The 17,740-nt window shown below is 37.4% G+C and overlaps 1 protein-coding gene across 1 annotated transcript in view; it reads right to left on the bottom strand.

Annotated features, from left to right (window-relative positions):
• MLIP (muscular LMNA interacting protein) overlaps positions 1 to 17,740 on the bottom strand; it is a 107,711-nt gene that overhangs the window by 25,332 nt on the left and 64,639 nt on the right. Inside the window, exons 6-11 of the mRNA XM_027696048.1 lie at positions 13,471 to 13,536; positions 13,305 to 13,388; positions 13,157 to 13,216; positions 11,419 to 11,463; positions 7,176 to 7,220; positions 2,041 to 2,166 (exon numbers count right to left, since the gene is read on the bottom strand). Of these exons, the coding sequence (XP_027551849.1) occupies positions 2,041 to 2,166; positions 7,176 to 7,220; positions 11,419 to 11,463; positions 13,157 to 13,216; positions 13,305 to 13,388; positions 13,471 to 13,536 (426 nt within the window). The remainder of the gene's footprint in view (positions 1 to 2,040; positions 2,167 to 7,175; positions 7,221 to 11,418; positions 11,464 to 13,156; positions 13,217 to 13,304; positions 13,389 to 13,470; positions 13,537 to 17,740) is intronic.

Below are 17,740 nucleotides of genomic sequence, written 5' to 3'. Positions count from 1 at the left end.
TGGTGTTTTCCCTAGATCTGGATATGATTGTATTATTAATTGTCCTACTAGACCACCACTAGAATCACCTAGCTATTTCTCACACAAACAAAACCAGTTTCTGTTAAGTAAGTGAATCCATCTGAATACAAGTCACAGTACTTTTTTCAGAACAAAGATGTCTTAATGGAGATCTTCTAAAATAACAAGTACTTTGCAGTAAATTGTAATATTACTCAGGTTAGGATAAAAATATCAATTTATCAATAATATAAAACACATAACAATGTTCTTTTAAATAAAGGAAGAAAAACTGAACATATTAATTGTAAAATTACCTTTTCTGTCTATTAAAGTCAGTGCATGATTTTTTTCATTCATTTTAATATGTAACTTTTATATGAAATTATTTTGGCTTTTTTTTGTAACAACCACACTGATTAATGGACTTCAGTACTTCAGTACTTCAATAATATGTACCACAAGTAATTTATAAAGTGTAAGTTGATTGGTTTCTACAATTAGCTTCAAATGTCAAAATGCTTCAAGCTATGGCAATAACTCCAGGTTTGTATTTACCTGAAAGGACAAAGTTTGGTGATTACATTATTCTTTCATCAGCAAAACTATAGCCAGCAGAATCAGTGCCCAGAGGTATGAGTTGCCCCTGCCTTTGCAGGAAGGCTCTGCTGAGGTGACCTAGAGCAGAAGCTCTCTAGCAACAGCTCCAGGTCAGCTCTCCTGCTCTTTCATTCCAGGCAAATGTCAGCACTGTACCTTGGCATCAGAAGGGTTTCAGTAAGTTAGAGCATTAATAATGCACTATCAACTCACCTGTGGTCTCTGAACTCAAATTTTCACAGTCAACCTCAAAAGTTCAGAGTCAAATTGTAAATCACTATTTTAATTCATTTTTTTCTTATATTTCACGTAAAGTCTACATTCTATAGAAACCTTCTGATGCCACTCATACGTGTTCTTGGAATCTACTCATACTGCCATTAATTCTTCTCTATTTGTACTGCTGCAATACCATTGAGAAACTCGGATTTTTCTAGAGCAAGTTAGAGCTATGGGGAGGAAAGGACTAAAATTAAAATCTTAATTAAATTCTCTTGGAGAGGACTGCCATTGCTAAAATTTCTAGTGTGACTAGAGAGCCATAGGAGTAAGAGAAATTCAATTATTATGATATTTTATTCACACTGTGTCTGACAACAGGACTATCGGCTTCATCTTGCTTCCATCCAGATGGAAAATTTCGATCATATTGGATAGCTTAATAACAGGGACATTCAGATTATGTATCACATTTAAGGTTCATTTGGCAATAATGCACACAAACATAAATGTATGAGGAAAGGCTGTCAGAGCCATTTATCTGGGATTTCTCCAAGATAAGAACTCATACAGGTCAGCAAAGTTCAAGATGTGTTTTTGCAAAGTGATCCTATGGCTTCATGCAGAAGGCTGTGGGAGAACAGAGCATCTTTGCTGCCCCACAGGCTGCCCATTAATGCCCCTCACATGTGGCAGACAAACTGTACCCACAAGCTGTGGAGGAACATGGATATGAACCTTGGGAGCTATGCACTGGGGAATGACATTGGAAACACACTGGGGCTCCTCTTCAGTCTTCCTTGGAGAGGGAAGAGTGAACCTTGCCCAGTCCTTGCTGTCACTTCTCTTTAGAGAAGATTCAGGTCTGGGCCCCAAATGAAAGAAGCACTTTCTAATAGATCTGATCTAGACACCTGCTTGACAAGGAAGCACAAGATTTCAACTTTCTTTTTTTACAGTGTTTCCTACAGACATCATAAAGAGGTCCTCTCCTCAACATAAAGGTTTTTACATCACCAGAAAAAAAATGTCCCTGTAGAAAGCCCAGCTGCCCACCCCCAGCTTGAAGACTTTCCTTAAGAGGCCAGGTGCCCCTTGGGAATCATCTAACTTTGCAAAATAAAAGAAGAGACCAGGACAAAATAAGGTTCTAAGTTTATTCCTTCTTCTTTAAGGAAACTAGCTGAAGCTATAAAATCCTTCAGAGTGAAAGCTACTCACCTGCTCAATACCTTGATCATTGATTTCTTCAAGGTACTTTCTAAAAGGATTAGGTTGATAGGGCTCCTCCTTTTGCTGTGCACTCTTTCCTTTCACCAGTACAGGACGAATGACACCGGGTTTTGTCTTGACCCAGGAGAGAAGAGATGGAAGAAAAATAACATAAAATACTTTACAATTTACAGAATATTTTTTAGACGAGTCAATTCCAGTGGGGTTGTACTGATTAGATTTTTAGAAGTTTTATTAATGACATATTTTACCACCAAAATTATTCGGGTGTCATGCTGCTTGGATTACTTTTAATGTAAATTGTAGACAAAAATGGTAAGAGCTGTTTTTAGGCACAGAACCTCATAGCTACTGAGTGTCAGTAGCTCAGTATGGTTTGTGGGTTTTGCTGTCTGTTTTTTTGCTGGCTGTTCAGCTGTATCTTGATAAGTTCAAGTCACACTTTATGCACAGCCACACATTGCTTTCACGCTGGGCTGCTCAAAACACTAACTGTGAAACAAGGAAGGACAACACGTGATGCTGTAATTTAACTTACACCCAGGTTGGGGGAAAGTCTTTCTGGGGAATAATACTAATGATTGCATGCTGGATTTTATAGAGTCATAGAACCATAGAATACTTTAAGCTGAAAAAGGCCTGTAAGATCATCGAGTCAAACCATTGACCTAGCACTGCCAAGTCCAACACTAAACTATATCCCTAAGTGCCACAGCTTTCCAGCCACTCTGCCCCAAACCTGTAGTGTTCCATGGGGTTGTCATGACCCAAGGGCAGGACCCAGTATTGGCTTTGTTGAATCTCATATAAGGCAAGAGGGATGTCATTGAAGGGGAGGGTACAGGAGGCAGGAAATGTCCTCATGTTTTGTGCTCTGCTTCTGCCCTGGGAAAGGACAGAGCAGTGCCCAGGGTCTGAGGTGAAGATGGCAGAGGCAGGGAGAAGCACAATGCAATTGGGAAGAGCAAGGCCAAGGAACCAAAATATCTTCCCTCAGGTTTGCGTTTTATCCCCTCCATCCTTTCAACAGGTTGGGGCACTTCCATTTGCCTCCTAAATAAGAAAAATATGCAACTCAAAGCAAAAAATCAACCATGCAGTGATATTGTTTTTAAAGAGTAATAACTGCCAACCTGCATCAAAAACTTTTTCATTACAAAGGTCAACTTAGTGAAAGATGCAGCGCTCATTTAATGAATTTATGGTCTATAGTTCATGACTTATCTTTGTAGGATTCACCATAACATACTTATTTTCTATCAACATTTCTGAAAAGCATCCATAAAAATGTCTGGCTTTCAACAGAAAGGTAAATATAAAACTAAAAAGAAAGGTACACTTGTTATCAAGTCATCATTATGCAGACAAAGGACCTGTGGCCTTCTAGCACTCCTCCACACCATGTAACCATGCAATTAAAAGCCCATTGAGGTATCTGAAATCATCAAGGATAAGCTACTCTCCTTATGTAAGAAACCTCTTCCAAAAGCATGAGGTAGAAATGCTTTTAAGGTAGCATTTTCCAAACAACAATCATGCACTCAAGTGCTGACTGAGTCATATGTTTATGTCTGACTCTGCTAACAGAGTGACAGATATCAACCAGAATTCTAAATACTTTATTAGCTCTCTGAGAAGCTACATAAAATCTTTGATCCAAAACTAAAAACTTGAACTGTTTCCTTGATGGCGGTTGTATCAGCTGACACTGCTGAGAAACAAGCTAAAACTTAGTTTTGCCAAGGAAAATGTTGGTCTTCCTACAATGACATTAAAAAATGGTAAAGGCTGTTATGGTAACACTGGGCTGCCATGGTATGTTTACAGCCCTTTCGACAAATTACACAGGGCCGAGACACAAGTTCCAGAGCTGACCCATAATCAGTGGTACTGATTTAGTGCCACGGTGCTCTCTGGCATGGTTTTCGCCCAGGTCAGCAAGTGCACAATCAGAAATAAGCTATAGGCTGGGCCAGGGTGCCTCGCTATAGGCAGTACGGTCATAGTCACCCTTCTTCAGGAACAGAAGGTATTTTGTATGAAAATGAGCCTTGCATGATACTTGTATGAAAAGTCAGAAGACTGAACTTCTCATTGGCAGGTGTATGGCCATGTTCACCTCTAATTTTTTCCCCTGTTATTATGACACTTGTTGCCCCTGAGATCTTGATGAAACTGGTGGGTCAGGTCCCAGTTGCAATCCCGTCCCTGCCCACAGCAGGGGCATTGAAACTAGCTGATCATTATGGTCCAAACCCTTCTATTATAGTGAGTCAGAGAATCCACAAAAGGAGAAGTAATTAGTTGAATAATAAATCCTGCACAATTTCTAAGTCAAAATGTAACTACTGAAGAATCATTCATGGAGATCACAGTGTGCTCAGAGACAGCACTGCTGCCTGAACAGAAAACATGCACAAGAATTCCAGTGTAGTGATAGCAATTAAAACCAGTGAAATAAAAAAAAAAAAAACAAAAACAAAAACAAAAAGGAAAGAAAAAAGGAACTGCCAAAAGGATGAAATGGTTATAAGTGGCTGCAATGCTACTTAAGACAGTAACATTAAGAGAAGCTGTGCATCAACTTATAAAGAGACTTGAAGAGACCAATAAATACTGGAGTGTTCAAAGAGCAGTGCAAAGAAGTGAAAAAAAGAATAAGGAGGAAAAGGTTCTGAAGACAGGAAGTTGAGAACCAAAGAAAAAATCTAGCCTTTAATATAAAAATGTCATGCATTAGACCAAGAAAGACTTCAAAAAAAAACTTGCTAAATTTCCTCACAGCTAAATATCTCTGGGGCCAGGAGATATAACTGAGGCATAAAAAACATGCATGAAGAAGAGAAGATCAAGACTGAAAATTAATTCCTCACTTCAACTTTCCCTACAGGAATACTTAGGAAGGTTCTCACACTGTCAAAGAAATATTTTGGAGGAACTGTCTCAAGTACAGTGTCAATAACACAGATTTGAGAACAAATCAATAAAATGAGCAATTAAAGCTCAAGGAATAAATAAAGTTGTAAAGCAATTCCAGTGTGAAACCACGAAGTGGACCAGGAATCACAAATCCATACATGTGACATTTCAAGCTGTGCAAAGTAGTAGGAACAAATTACACTAAAGAGCAGAATTAGTATACATTTGAACAAATAATAGGGAATGGGTTTTGAAAGGGCACTCATGTCAGACAAGTCTTACAGTTATTTTAAAGAGCTATTGATCTAAGAAAGCTAGGTGTTAGAGCAGATGTAGGTTATGTTTAAGTCAGCAGTATAAAAAACTTTCAGTATCTAGGAACACAAAATACATGAGGTCAATTGCAACAGACCACCCCATGTGAGGCTCAGTGTTTGAGTTTTTTTCCCCACTGTGTCCCTAAACACATGACTAGGGATAACAAAATGAGGCTGCATCACAGATTATAAAGTTTAGTGGGTGTGCATCCATGCTGTCTTGAACAGGCTTTGGTGAAGGTCTTTCAGCAAGGTCTATGAAAAAAATTAAACTGCTATGGAGTAAAAGAGAATATGTCCTGTGGACCAATTAAAAGGTAGGAAGGAAAAGGTTGGAATAAATGCTTGAATTTCACAGTGGAAGGAAGTCACAAACAGAGCCCCTCAGAGATCTGCTCTGGAATCTGGGCTTTGAAATATGGATACAGATCAGCTAGAAAAGAGTGGCTGGTAGGGTGACAAAATTTGCTGGTAATACTGACTAGGGGAAACAAAGTATCAGTGCAAAGAGTTGCAGAGAGATCTTGCAATACTGAGTGAATGAACGATATAGGGCAGGTAAAACATAACTGAATTCAGCATTGATACATTTCGCTTAACTATATCCTAAATTTGCACTTGCACTGACTAACTAGCTAACTCAGAAACTCGTTCTTGCTACTCAGGAAATTATCTTAGCTTTATTGTGTACAGTTCTATGCATATATTGGCTTACTGTTCAATACAAGTAAGAAGAACTAAATAGAGTACTATAAATTGTTCAGAAAGGAATAGAAACAGCAAAAAAGGACCTTCTCACATCATCATGTAAATAGGAAGCACTGTTTCAGAGCTATACAAGAGCAGTTTATGGCTTTAGTCTCCCAATCGCAAAAACAAAAACCTGAAAAAATATAGAAAAGGCCAACAAGGATCATCAATGATATGGGACAGTATCCATACTATTTGAGCGACTAAGCAATTTTTAATTTTCTGCATGAAACAGAGATGATTGGTAATGTATTATTGTTAATACCTAGAACATCATTAATATTATTTAGAAAGTTAAGAAAGAAATTTATTTGTTGTTTCAGCACAAGAACTGAGGTCAAGCAATATGTTTAAAACAAAGAAATAAGGTACTATTTTACACAACGAGTAATTAAAAAGTAAAACCTATTGCTACAGAATGTTTTAGATATCAAAATATAATTAAATTCAAAAAGTAACGGGAAAAAATCATGAAAGACGATGTAGTCAAAGATCACTAGGCAAAAGAAATTGACTCAGGAAGTCCCTAAGATTCCATTAGCTGAAATATAACAGGAAAGATTCTCATTCATGTCTCCTTTTTTCCCTAAGCATTCAGCAGCAGTGACTGCCACTTGGACAGGCTCCATGACTTCTCCCTCTTCTTCAGAAAGTTTGGCTCCAAGACTAAATTATGATGAGAGCTAAAATGAACATCTGATGCATAACCGCTCTTTCTTTTTTGATCTTACCCTTGCTTTTCACTAGTTAGTCAGCTTTGATGTAAAACAGTGTATAAGAAGAAAATAGATGCTATAATCTTGTTGCATATAAACAAAATTGTAGAAGTGGAATATTGAAAGAGTTCTAGGACCAGCAACAGACTGTATTGCTGTCACACACCTCAAGATTCAGCAAGACTCTAGTTTGTCATTTGTTCCATGGGTTTACACGTAGTGTTAGGATTCACAGTTACTTAAAACAGGTGTGTATTCAGTACAGATAAAAAGAATGCAGCTCTGTAGATGCAATGCAGCTTTGTAGGAAGATACAGACTGCAGGTTTTTCCAAAGGACTAAGAAAGCATATAATAATGAATATTCTTTAGTGCTTCTGCAAATTTTGAAAAACAGTTTATCAGAGTTGTGTCATACATACCATCTGACTCTCTGTTACCATAGGCACCGATTTGTAAAGGCTGGCCTGCAAAAAAGGTGAATATATACAGTATTATATACAATATAATAGTGATTATAATAGTGACAGAAGAAAAACCCACGTACAGCACTATGCTTAGCCACAGAAGCTTTTCCCACTGATGCAGGTGATATGCAATTGATAAGAGAACATAAAATATTCTCATTTCTAGTTTATTTCTAGATATAATCAAATATAAATGCCTATTGTTAAGATTTTAGAGATTCTTTTCTCCAAGTGCAAAAATATTTCACTTTTTCACCTTGATCTAATCTTGAAATTTAAAGCCTTACTTTTCTGAGCCTGCCATTGTCTGTTAATTTGCAGCATCAATGTTATTAACACTGTCAATTGTATTGGGAGCTCAGTCCAACCTTCTCAACTTTTTCTGACTTCACAGTGGGAAAAACAAAATAATACTACTTAAGCAATATATTTTTTTTCCTTTATCTGAGTATACATTGAACAGCAGAGGGCCTGTTTTCCAGATCAATGACAAATGTAATGAATGCAAAGTAGTTGAGTGTGGGTGTGAAATAACTACGTGCCACTTATTTGTCCTCACACTGTTGAAATTCAGAATTTCTGATGCATTGATCTCTCCACCCAACTCCTTGAAGCCCTGTAGGAGTACCATTGGATAACACAGTGTTTCTGTACAAATAGCATGACCTTCCTTCCTGTAGGTGTGATCTGGAGGCCTTGAGACTCTAAAATGCGAATACCCTTTAGTACAGTGGTAAAAAAAGTATGAGGGTTAGATGTCATACGCTGTAGCAGAAGACGAGTCAAGGCCATTACATCTTGCACCCTCTACAGCTGGATTTTTATCAGCTCAACTAGATATTTCTCTCACTGTTTCAATTACAAAAGTAAATCCAGCATGTTTAAAAAGGGAAGAACATTCTCTTCTTTTGTTACCCTGTGACAAAGACCTTTGAGAGATTTGGCCACCAAACTCCGGTTGTGGGTTCCAAAGTGCTAAATATTTAGTTACACCCCGGACCTCTTGGTTCTACTCCTACATTGGTCTTAATAGCAGAGTCAACATGAGTCATAGTGGAGGACTGTGCTCCTTACTGAGAGCGCTCACATCTCTAAACACAGATGCTGCTGGAGGAAACCTTCCCAATCAGTCAGGGACTGAATCCCAAGCAGTTGTTATTTAGCACTAAATCTACAAGAAGTGCCTCCTCTGCCTTTGACAGAGTAAACTAGAGTTTTTACTAGTGGTTACATACATACTAGGGACTATTTCATACCGTGAACCATGTGCAATGGCTAATCTTATTGGGAGCTTAAAGACATCAAAACACTTCAGAATGATCTACAAATACAAGTAGGATGGAATAAATTCTCTCACTTCAGTGGTACAAATTAAGAATAAATCTCATTACCTGAGACGTGTAAGCACAGCAGACCACATATAAAGAAAAGTACTACTTATTTCTGCATATCTGTGTGCATTTTTAGCTGCTTCATGTTCTTCCATGTTTTTCACTTTTGACTCATATCTATAACACTTAAAAAAAATTTTTTTTAGAATAGAACTTTCAAGAAGAGCAAAAATATCAATAATATAGACATTAATTTTTTTAATTAATCATGAGAAATTCTCATTTAGAGAATTATTATTCCAAATCAGTGGTATCATCCCTACAGCCAACAGATATGCACTATTATAAAATGGTGAAGGGGATCATATCAAAGACCATACAGTTTTAAAAGTTATTAAATTTTATAACTTTACATCAGAACCTTTTAGGGATGTAAATAACTGTGCAAGTAGCAAGGGAGTGTATAAAAAGTATGAAAGCGTCACTGACTTCAATGAAATTACAGCAGTTTGTACCAGCTAACAAAGTACTAAAGTAGTTGAAGCCAAGGCAAATCTATGACACTTAAGTGTTAAATGGTAGGCTATTTCAACATATTTGTATATCTACTACTCCATATAACCTATTGAAGTAATTAGTAATACAATAATGTGCATACATATATCTTTATATGTGTGTGGTTATAAATAATACTTCAGTGTTACTCATGAACAAACTAAAGCTTCTGTTTTAACAAAAAATGCCCTCAAAACAACATTTTGACAACATAATATTAGACAACATAAGTATAAAAGGATTAAGAAAATTATACTGCTAAATTAATATTTTAATTCTTTCTAGTAAAATTAATTCAGTTGCATAAACTAAAAGCCTCCTACCAAAGGCAAAAAAAAGATTTGGAAAAAGAAAGAAAAAAAAGATGGGTAAAAATTATTACTCCAAGACAGCTCAAAGAGTCAACCCAGACCCCCTGGCATTACTCACAATTTGATGTTATGGTAAGTGTCCATACAATACTCAATTCCTGATTTATATTGGAGACACCGTATCCAAGAAGGTCCCTTGTTTCAAAACAAACACGTTGTACCCACTATGAAGAAATGTTGCCCACTGAACTATACCTCCTCTAGAGAACAAAAGTCAGCACACAGAGAGGCTCACTCAGGAACAGGGCCATTCCAGTTAATGGGCAGCACACTTCCTTGCATGCTTTGATCCACAACTGCCGTTATTCCAGACAGTTTTCCATGGTGGCCTGTACAGTAATATGGAGCATGCTGCTCTTGTTGAGCTGAAGGGATAAAGCCACCCTGGGTCTTGTGCTGGGCTGGGGGCCTCACTTTGAGGGGAGGGAAGTGGAAAGGGAAGAGAAGAAGACAACTCTGTGAAAAACCACCTCAGTGTGCCCCTACCCTAAGGGCCAGAGGACAAACCACCCCCTGGTTTATTAGCTGGGACAGAAAGAGTGTTTGTATGTCCCACCAAGGAAGCAGAGTAAGAGAAGGGGAAAGAGCTGTGATGTATGGATGCTATTTGGGACACCTGAAACATTCCTCAGGAGACTCTGCTGCAAAGTACAGCAATGGTAGAGTCCAAGAGAGCCTGGATCCACCAAGTTCAGGTACCACAGCACAGCCTGGAGACCCCGGTCTCTTTTCTGACACACAGAAAATTCAACATGCTTGCAGAGTTTATAGGAAAGGTTAGCTTATCAATAATCCTCTGTGTTACTCCCAGACATGTTTTTAAATATTGATTTGTTTCATTTATCTAGAAAGTTCCAGTGGAGATTAGAAATAATAGTGTTTGTAACGGTGATTTTCCATGCCAGCAAAGAGAAACTAACTGTATCCCTAGGCATATAAGTTAGATACCTGAATTTATGGTATGTCAGCCACAGTTTTGAGAGCTGGAGATCTGCACTGGAGTGGTATTAAATACACTCTGTTTTCAAAGACTACCTTTGAAGTACACTCTTTTATTTCACTAAAAATCTCTCTTCCAATACTCTTCCTAATTAGTATAAGCCAGCACAATCTGTCAAGTAGAAATGACAGTATGCAATAAAATATGCACATTCAAGAAGCAAAATTGAATTAATCAGTCAAGCATTGTGCTGTCATAAAACTGGGAGACCTTTATTGCTTTGCCAGCACTTCTTTGATTTGGGGTTCAGTAGAAGTGCTGAATGATGAATAGTAAGATTTCTCACCACATGACTAGATGAGTTGCAAGCAAAATGCAGTAACTGTGTGTGCTAGTGAGAATTAAAATGTTAATTGTGTCTAATGTTCCAATAATTGAACAGATTACTCAGTATAGATATTTTCATCATATGTTGGAAAGTGTGAGTATATGACATAAAAGCTTCTATTCATCTAAACTGTGGAGTTTCAGCCAGCTCTATACCTTGAAAAGAAAAGTTTGGGACAACCCCAAATTCTGATGGATAATCAAGAACTAGAGGACTTCTACCAAAGCAAGTCCTGTACAGTGCAGGCTGAGTACAAACAAATGGATCCTTCAGCACCCATAACAGCCTGTTTGCCAAATAGCTGAGCTTTTGTCCCATACTTGAAGGAAACAACAACAAACAAGTGTGTGAGGAAATTAATTTCAACATCATATTCATACAGGTAAAATTATCAACAGACACCACACTAAAGAGACTCCAGACATGATGGACTTACAGCACTGAGAAGATATCTCAAGTCTCAGTTGCCAGCATTGTAATATATTCACTTCACTGTGTTAGTCAACACCAGATGTCACAAGTAGAGGTCTCTGCAGTTACCCAGTACTGTTTAACAGGAGACAAAGTAAACATTTCTGCATGCAAAATATAGAGTAATTATAAAAGCACTTACATATTTGGTTTCACGCCCAGCTGCTTTCTGAAGTGTTGTTGACATCTTGTAAAAAAAATAGATAAATAAAATATATATTTAGTTACTCTAAAGAATAACTCCAAGAGATTTTCACCATTGTGAGAAGTTATTAATTGTTCAAATTCAGGAAAACTTAAGTTTTCCAGAAATAATCACACAATACGTAAGAATAAGGTTTGTTTATGTTTTGCTTAATTTTACTGCTCAAAAACATTTACCCCCTCTATTGAGGATGACATTTAATTTATCTCTGAGAACTCTTGTAACAAAATGCTTATTATTAGATAGAAGTGTGGTTGCCTCATGAAATTTAAGTTACATTTGCTCAGAAAATAACCTGAAATGTTACCTTTCCATGCTCTCATTTGTAAGAACTTGCTTTCATGTGAATAAAAGCTTTTATTTGTACACTCTTATTTTTTTTCTTGTCTATGACCTTCATTTACCCTCTGTTAAGCACTTTTTTTATCTCGTTCTGAGATTCTCACAATCTTTAGCTTGGTCTCTACCCTGCATCCTGTTAAACTCACCTTTTGCCCACTTTATTTGGTTTCATGACTGCTAACAGATGCCCTCCATTCTCAATTGCCCGAGGAAGTAGGTTTTGGATACTACAGCTCAACTTAGTAACAGCATTTTAACCACCTCAGTTTCTTCAGGCATCGGAAAACATACTCTCAATAACAGCATCTGTCTGCTTCTTCGGCAGTGATCATGTTTCTGTCTTTCAGACTCTTGAAATTCAATTCACCACTGCATGCTGACTGACAGAAGTAATTTCAAAAATGAAAACTAACTTTGAAGTGTATACTGAATATAACCACTCAGAAATGCTGGATCTGCGCCCTATTTTTGCATGGTGAACTGGACATTCTGCAGGATATTTTGAATGCATTAACTTTTTGATGTGTTCTTCTGCCAAAAATTCCTTTCCTCCCATTTCCAGTTGGACCTCTGCCATTTTCACTTTCCTATAGCTACCAGCACCAACTTAAATTTACTTGGAGCAAATAGAATACAGGACTTTCTTACACTGGTTAGTCATTCTTCTGAACCCAGAGGGCACATCACTACAACTTAATGAAACCATAAGTTTAGAAATATAAAATTAACCCTACCTCTCACTACCTGTTTCTTAGTTATCCAGGATAAATTAATATTGCAGACATCGTCCTTCTGGGAGGGGCCACAGTGAAAATCAAATCAGAACTTTAGAGCAAGTCTGCTTATTAATTTAATTATCCCATTATTTGAGTATCGATAATGAACATGAAAAAACTCCAATGTTCTGAAAGATGCTTCCAGTCAATGAAGCTAGAACATTTCATTGGTTGCTCTGTAGTAGAGTTGCTCGTCCCATAGATGGGACAAAATCTGGAAGATGGCCAGAGACCCTGCGACATGGCAGGCAAGGTATGAAGGATTTCTTCCTTGTGGATGCTAGCTTCTGAAGCCTTAATACACAGTTTCTCTTCCATAATATTTCTCCCTCTGACTTCAGGGAAGTGTCCTGCAACAAACACTGCACTGACTTCAGGGCTACAGTTCTGTCCTTGCATGTCTTTTAAATCACCGGACACTTCTGATGTTGCATCTCTCAGCTGCAGCTTTGTGTTGCCATCAGTTTTACTGTTGCAGTAGGTTATACTGTGATTTTGCTTGCCCTGATATGTACTTGGAAAGAGCCCTTGGTATGTGGGTGGGCTTATTCACCTACCTTGCCAACATCTGACTCCATGCTCATCTGCAGAAAACCTGGAGAAGACTCACACCGGCGCTGTAAAATTATTTTTGAAAGACTTATTAATGACAAGAGACAAAAGAAAAGAAAGAGAAAAAGTCAATTCCACATACTGATGGGTTACCATAGTCAATGGGTCCTGCAGGACTTGATCAATGACAGCACACAGCTCTTCTGTTTGTTGTCTAAGCTGGACAGGGGAGCACATCTGAAAAAGGAGGATGGATCACTCAATTAATCTTGTTTTTTTGTTTTCAAATACAGATGTGAAAGATAAATAACATCACTACCTCTGAATGAGTGTCCAAAGCAGTGCCTTCAGTCACACTCACAGGCTTCGTTGGCTCTTCTAATGCCTGCAATTCAAGAGTTATTGGTGTGATATGGAGTTCAACATTTTAAAAACCAAACAAACATACACTTTTTTGAAATAGTCTGTTTAAAAAAGGTGGTGCTTTCTCTTTCATCATAAAAAGACAGAGAAAATAAAGAAATTACAGGCCTAGTAATGTTCTTCTGGTTACCAGCATCTTATTCTGAATGAGATGGGGGTTTAGAGAAGGAGATAATATTCAAGCAGGGTGAATTGTCTCTACTTTTAGAAATCAGAAACTACCAGTTTAAATTGTATTCTTCAACAATGCCCCCTCCTTCCAAATAAATGTGACACTGTGGCTGCCACCACAGGAGAGCCAGCAGATGGACAGGTATGCAGGTGGACAAGGCAGGGACCCAAGCACACAGGAGCCCTTTACTTTCCTCCAGTAGATGTTTTCTGTAAAAAGTGTCTCCTGTTTAAAGAGGATGGTGATTTCACCTTGCAACAAATACAGTGCTTGACACTCTTGGGTTTTAGCCAGAAATCAGAAATGTATAAAGTAAAATATGTTCTATACATTTGTAATCTCACACTAAGCATGTATACAATCTCTCCAGAACAAAACACAAGCCTCTTGTGCTTGAAAATACCTATCGCTTTTCTGTACCCATACTTGAAGTAGGTTCAAGAACAGTGGGAATCAGTTTGCTGATCCCTTCACTTCGTATGGAAACTCACAAAACACCCTCAAAAGCCAAAAACCACTGCTCAGTTCCCTTTTCATCTTTATCCAGCATCTGCAAAGCACATTCTCCCTGCCATCACCCATTTTTCTTTGAAGTGATTTTCAAATAGACACCTGCTGAGACCAAAAATTACTCTGGAAGCTTGCTGATGTGTGAAGCTGGACTACAGGGGAGGGAAGTGCAGGGTCTGTGGATTTTTCTTGTTTGTATGTTTAATACATTATGTTTTTGTGAGATTTCATTTTGCTAGTTAGTAAAAAAAAACCCCATAGATGTGGGATTCTACAGGAATAGACTGATCCCACTGAGGTGGGTATGAGGACTGCCAGATACAGAAGACATATGTAGAGCTGTGAGGAAAATGTCAGAATCTTAAAAAAAAAAAAGAAGAAAGGAAAATAAGCATATTTGAGTTTAAGTTTGCTGAGTACATTTTTTTTCTTTCTTTGTCCAGCTACTGGCAGCATACATCTGTGTGTGCCTAAGCGAAAAGTTAATGACAATTTACTATTACTATTATTCTAATACCATCCATAAATGTTCTTGCACAGAAGCACATTTATAGAACACCATGTCTTCTACTAAGATGAACGGTAGTTGCTTTCCAAACATTTCTTCCTTCCTCTCCATCTCTAGACAAATGTGTTGGCCTTAGAGTAGTTGTGGTTCAAAAGGAAAAAGTAAAAGAATAATGCATTTTGATATACAGAAATTAATGTAATCTTATCCAAAGACAGACTATGAAAAGATAAATAGTCTCTCATCTCTGCTGTCTCATCACAGTTAGCCAGCTAAAGTTTCATATCAACACAGTCCCATTGAACAGCAGGGCTCAGCTAAGGTGGGTTCAGCACTGCACTCAAGTAGTGTGTCCCTAGTTCAACTTCAGTCAAGATTACGTCCTCCCGGTAAACATAACATTAAGTGATAAAACTAAGTAGAAGAGTCATTTCAATATCTATTAGGGTCAGGATTGACAAAGCAGGCTGTTATAGAGATGATGAGTCTGAATAAGACTTAGGAAAAGTGAAAAGTTTTAATCAATCATGGGTTTGGAATGGGGAAATTGCTAAGCTTCTCAGAACCCTCAAGAAGTCAGCAGGACAATAAACATAGTCAAGGAATTGTTAAGAGAAAACCACATGTTTCTGCTTCATAGTCACTGCACCAAAGTAGTGGGTGAACACAATCAAGATTAAGGAGCAACTACCCCTAAGACTCAGGGGAATCTTTCAAGAGGAATCACAGCCACATCCTAAAGTCTCTGTTCAGAACCAAGGCTCTGGCTAGTTTAAATACCAAACATCCATCAGTTTCAGTAGAAATTGGGTACCCAAATATCTTCCTATTTTGGAGCCTTCAGTGACTAAAGAACTTGGGTGAGTGAAGCACCGAGGTCTGTGTGCTCCACTGTCCCTCCACAACCACCATGCAGGAGCCATGCTAGAAAAAGCTGCAGTGTTCTCTCTTTTTGGACTTTTGGGGAAGGAAAATTTTAACCTGCAAACTGATCAGCCTAATTTCTTTGACTGTTTCATCTTTTTTTTCTTTTGCCTTTTTCTTCTTTTTTTTTCTTTTTCCTCTTTTTCTTTTTTTACTTATTTGCACAGCTGAGTCCTCCAAAGAAAGAGAAGAAACGGGAAACTGTATTTTTGCCATCCCCATCACCTCCACAAAGATAAAAGGTTCTGTTTAAGCTGTTGTGGGCTTTTCAAAATACATCTCAAATTTTTTTTCCAGCATTGCCTTCTTTTTTTTTTCCACATTTCCACATAGAAAAAAATGTGAGATATAAAAATTACAACTAGTTTTTTCCAAAATTATCGGTGTTATCGTGAAACAATGTTATGATTAATTTAAAGTGTTAGTGCTATCTACATGCTGTTGATTAACACTATCAGCTGTATTCCGGATTCACTTGCTATGTTGATGATCTAACAATATTAAAAGTTGAACATTCTTATTTAGGCATTCAAATTTTTGATTATATATGAAAAAACAGTGAGACCACAGTTTAAAAGAAGATTGCCATTTAGATAATGAAAATGCTTTTGTGACAGAATTTCAATGTTTAGATGAAATAAGGAGTTGCTAAACCACTAATTTTTTCCTTGAAAAGGGCAACTTTGAGGGTGTGACACATATGCCATTGACATCAGCAATGACTACAACCCTTCCCTCTTCTTTTCTCTCTTTTGATTGCTAAAGCTGTATCAGAGCTGAAAGGATACTGGTAAAAGATCCAAACACAATCTCCAGTATTTTTTTAGAAGAATGAAAGGTCTTGACAACATATAGGAAATATAGAACATTATTTAATCCACCAGTGGACCATATCAACAGTAGGAGAAAAAGTGAATATTGTGACCTGGATCTAACACAGCTTCCTTCTTACAGTATTGTGAAAACCCTGGACTGAGCAGATTTTCCCTATCACTATCTTTTCCTGAGCTTTCAGCACATGCAAAAAAAAGCCTATTGTATAATGGAACTTCACAAAACATTAATTCCTTTAACTTATTTCTTTAAGATCCTGGGAGATGATACTGAACAGACTTGACTATTTTTCCCCTTATAAAATAATTAATACTGAAAGCTGCAAGGCTCATGAAGGAAAGAGGGAGCTCATAGGCTGCTCCTAAATTGGCACATTTGGTTATTATTACAGGCGCACTGGGTCTTTTACTTAGTCCTACAACTGCACAAATTATTGGCTTTCTTTCTTTCTTACCATGAAGTATTTTTCTCTAGCCTTGAGAAGAACTTTGACGTGAACACAACCTGGGTGCATGAAATGTACCTAGTAAGTGCACACCAGAAGTATTTTGGGAAAATTAAAATCTATTTTTATCAAAATATTCTTAACAAAATCTTGTCAGAAATGCTTTCCAGGTCCAGAAACGTGCTGACATGCTTGATAATACCCATTTGTCCAGCAGTTAGGTCAATTATCTAGAGTGAGAAAAGTGTGCTTCTAGGTTCCTGCTGTGTGATTTCAAGGAGTGACTTGAATCTGCATTTGCCATGATCAATTCCTATAGCAATGGATTTTTGATAATACAATAGGTAAGAGTTTCCTCAAGGCAAGAACTTAAAGCTGTGTCTTCTATGCAGCAGAACGCTGCCATATTTCCTCAGTTGCATGTCTTTCTTTTTATTAAAAACAAAACAAAAAAACCTCCAACACGTCCTCCTTTTCCTTCTGCATGTGGAGGAAGATGCCTTTTTTTTTTTCTTCCACAAGGAGAATATACTGCACTGCTTACAGTCTGCTTTGTTGGTAATAGGATGTAATTACTAGGTCTTTGGAGTTTTCCTAGAAGTGTAGAAAAATACGGAAAGACTGTTTTAGACTCTCTTGAAGTTAACTAGATTGCATTGTGACAAGAGAAAACATGAAGAACAGCCATAAAGAGACACAATCAAACACCTAAAATATTTATTCTTTAAGACAGAAGATTTTTTTCTACATTTATTTAGAATTGAAATTATTGT

The sequence above is a fragment of the Neopelma chrysocephalum genome, unplaced genomic scaffold, assembly GCF_003984885.1.
Source record: "Neopelma chrysocephalum unplaced genomic scaffold, ASM398488v2 Primary Assembly neopelma1_104, whole genome shotgun sequence".
Taxonomy (NCBI): Eukaryota; Metazoa; Chordata; class Aves; order Passeriformes; family Pipridae; genus Neopelma; species Neopelma chrysocephalum.
The sequence above is the reverse complement of the archived record's forward strand: the minus strand, read 5'-3'. Positions and strand labels throughout refer to the sequence as shown.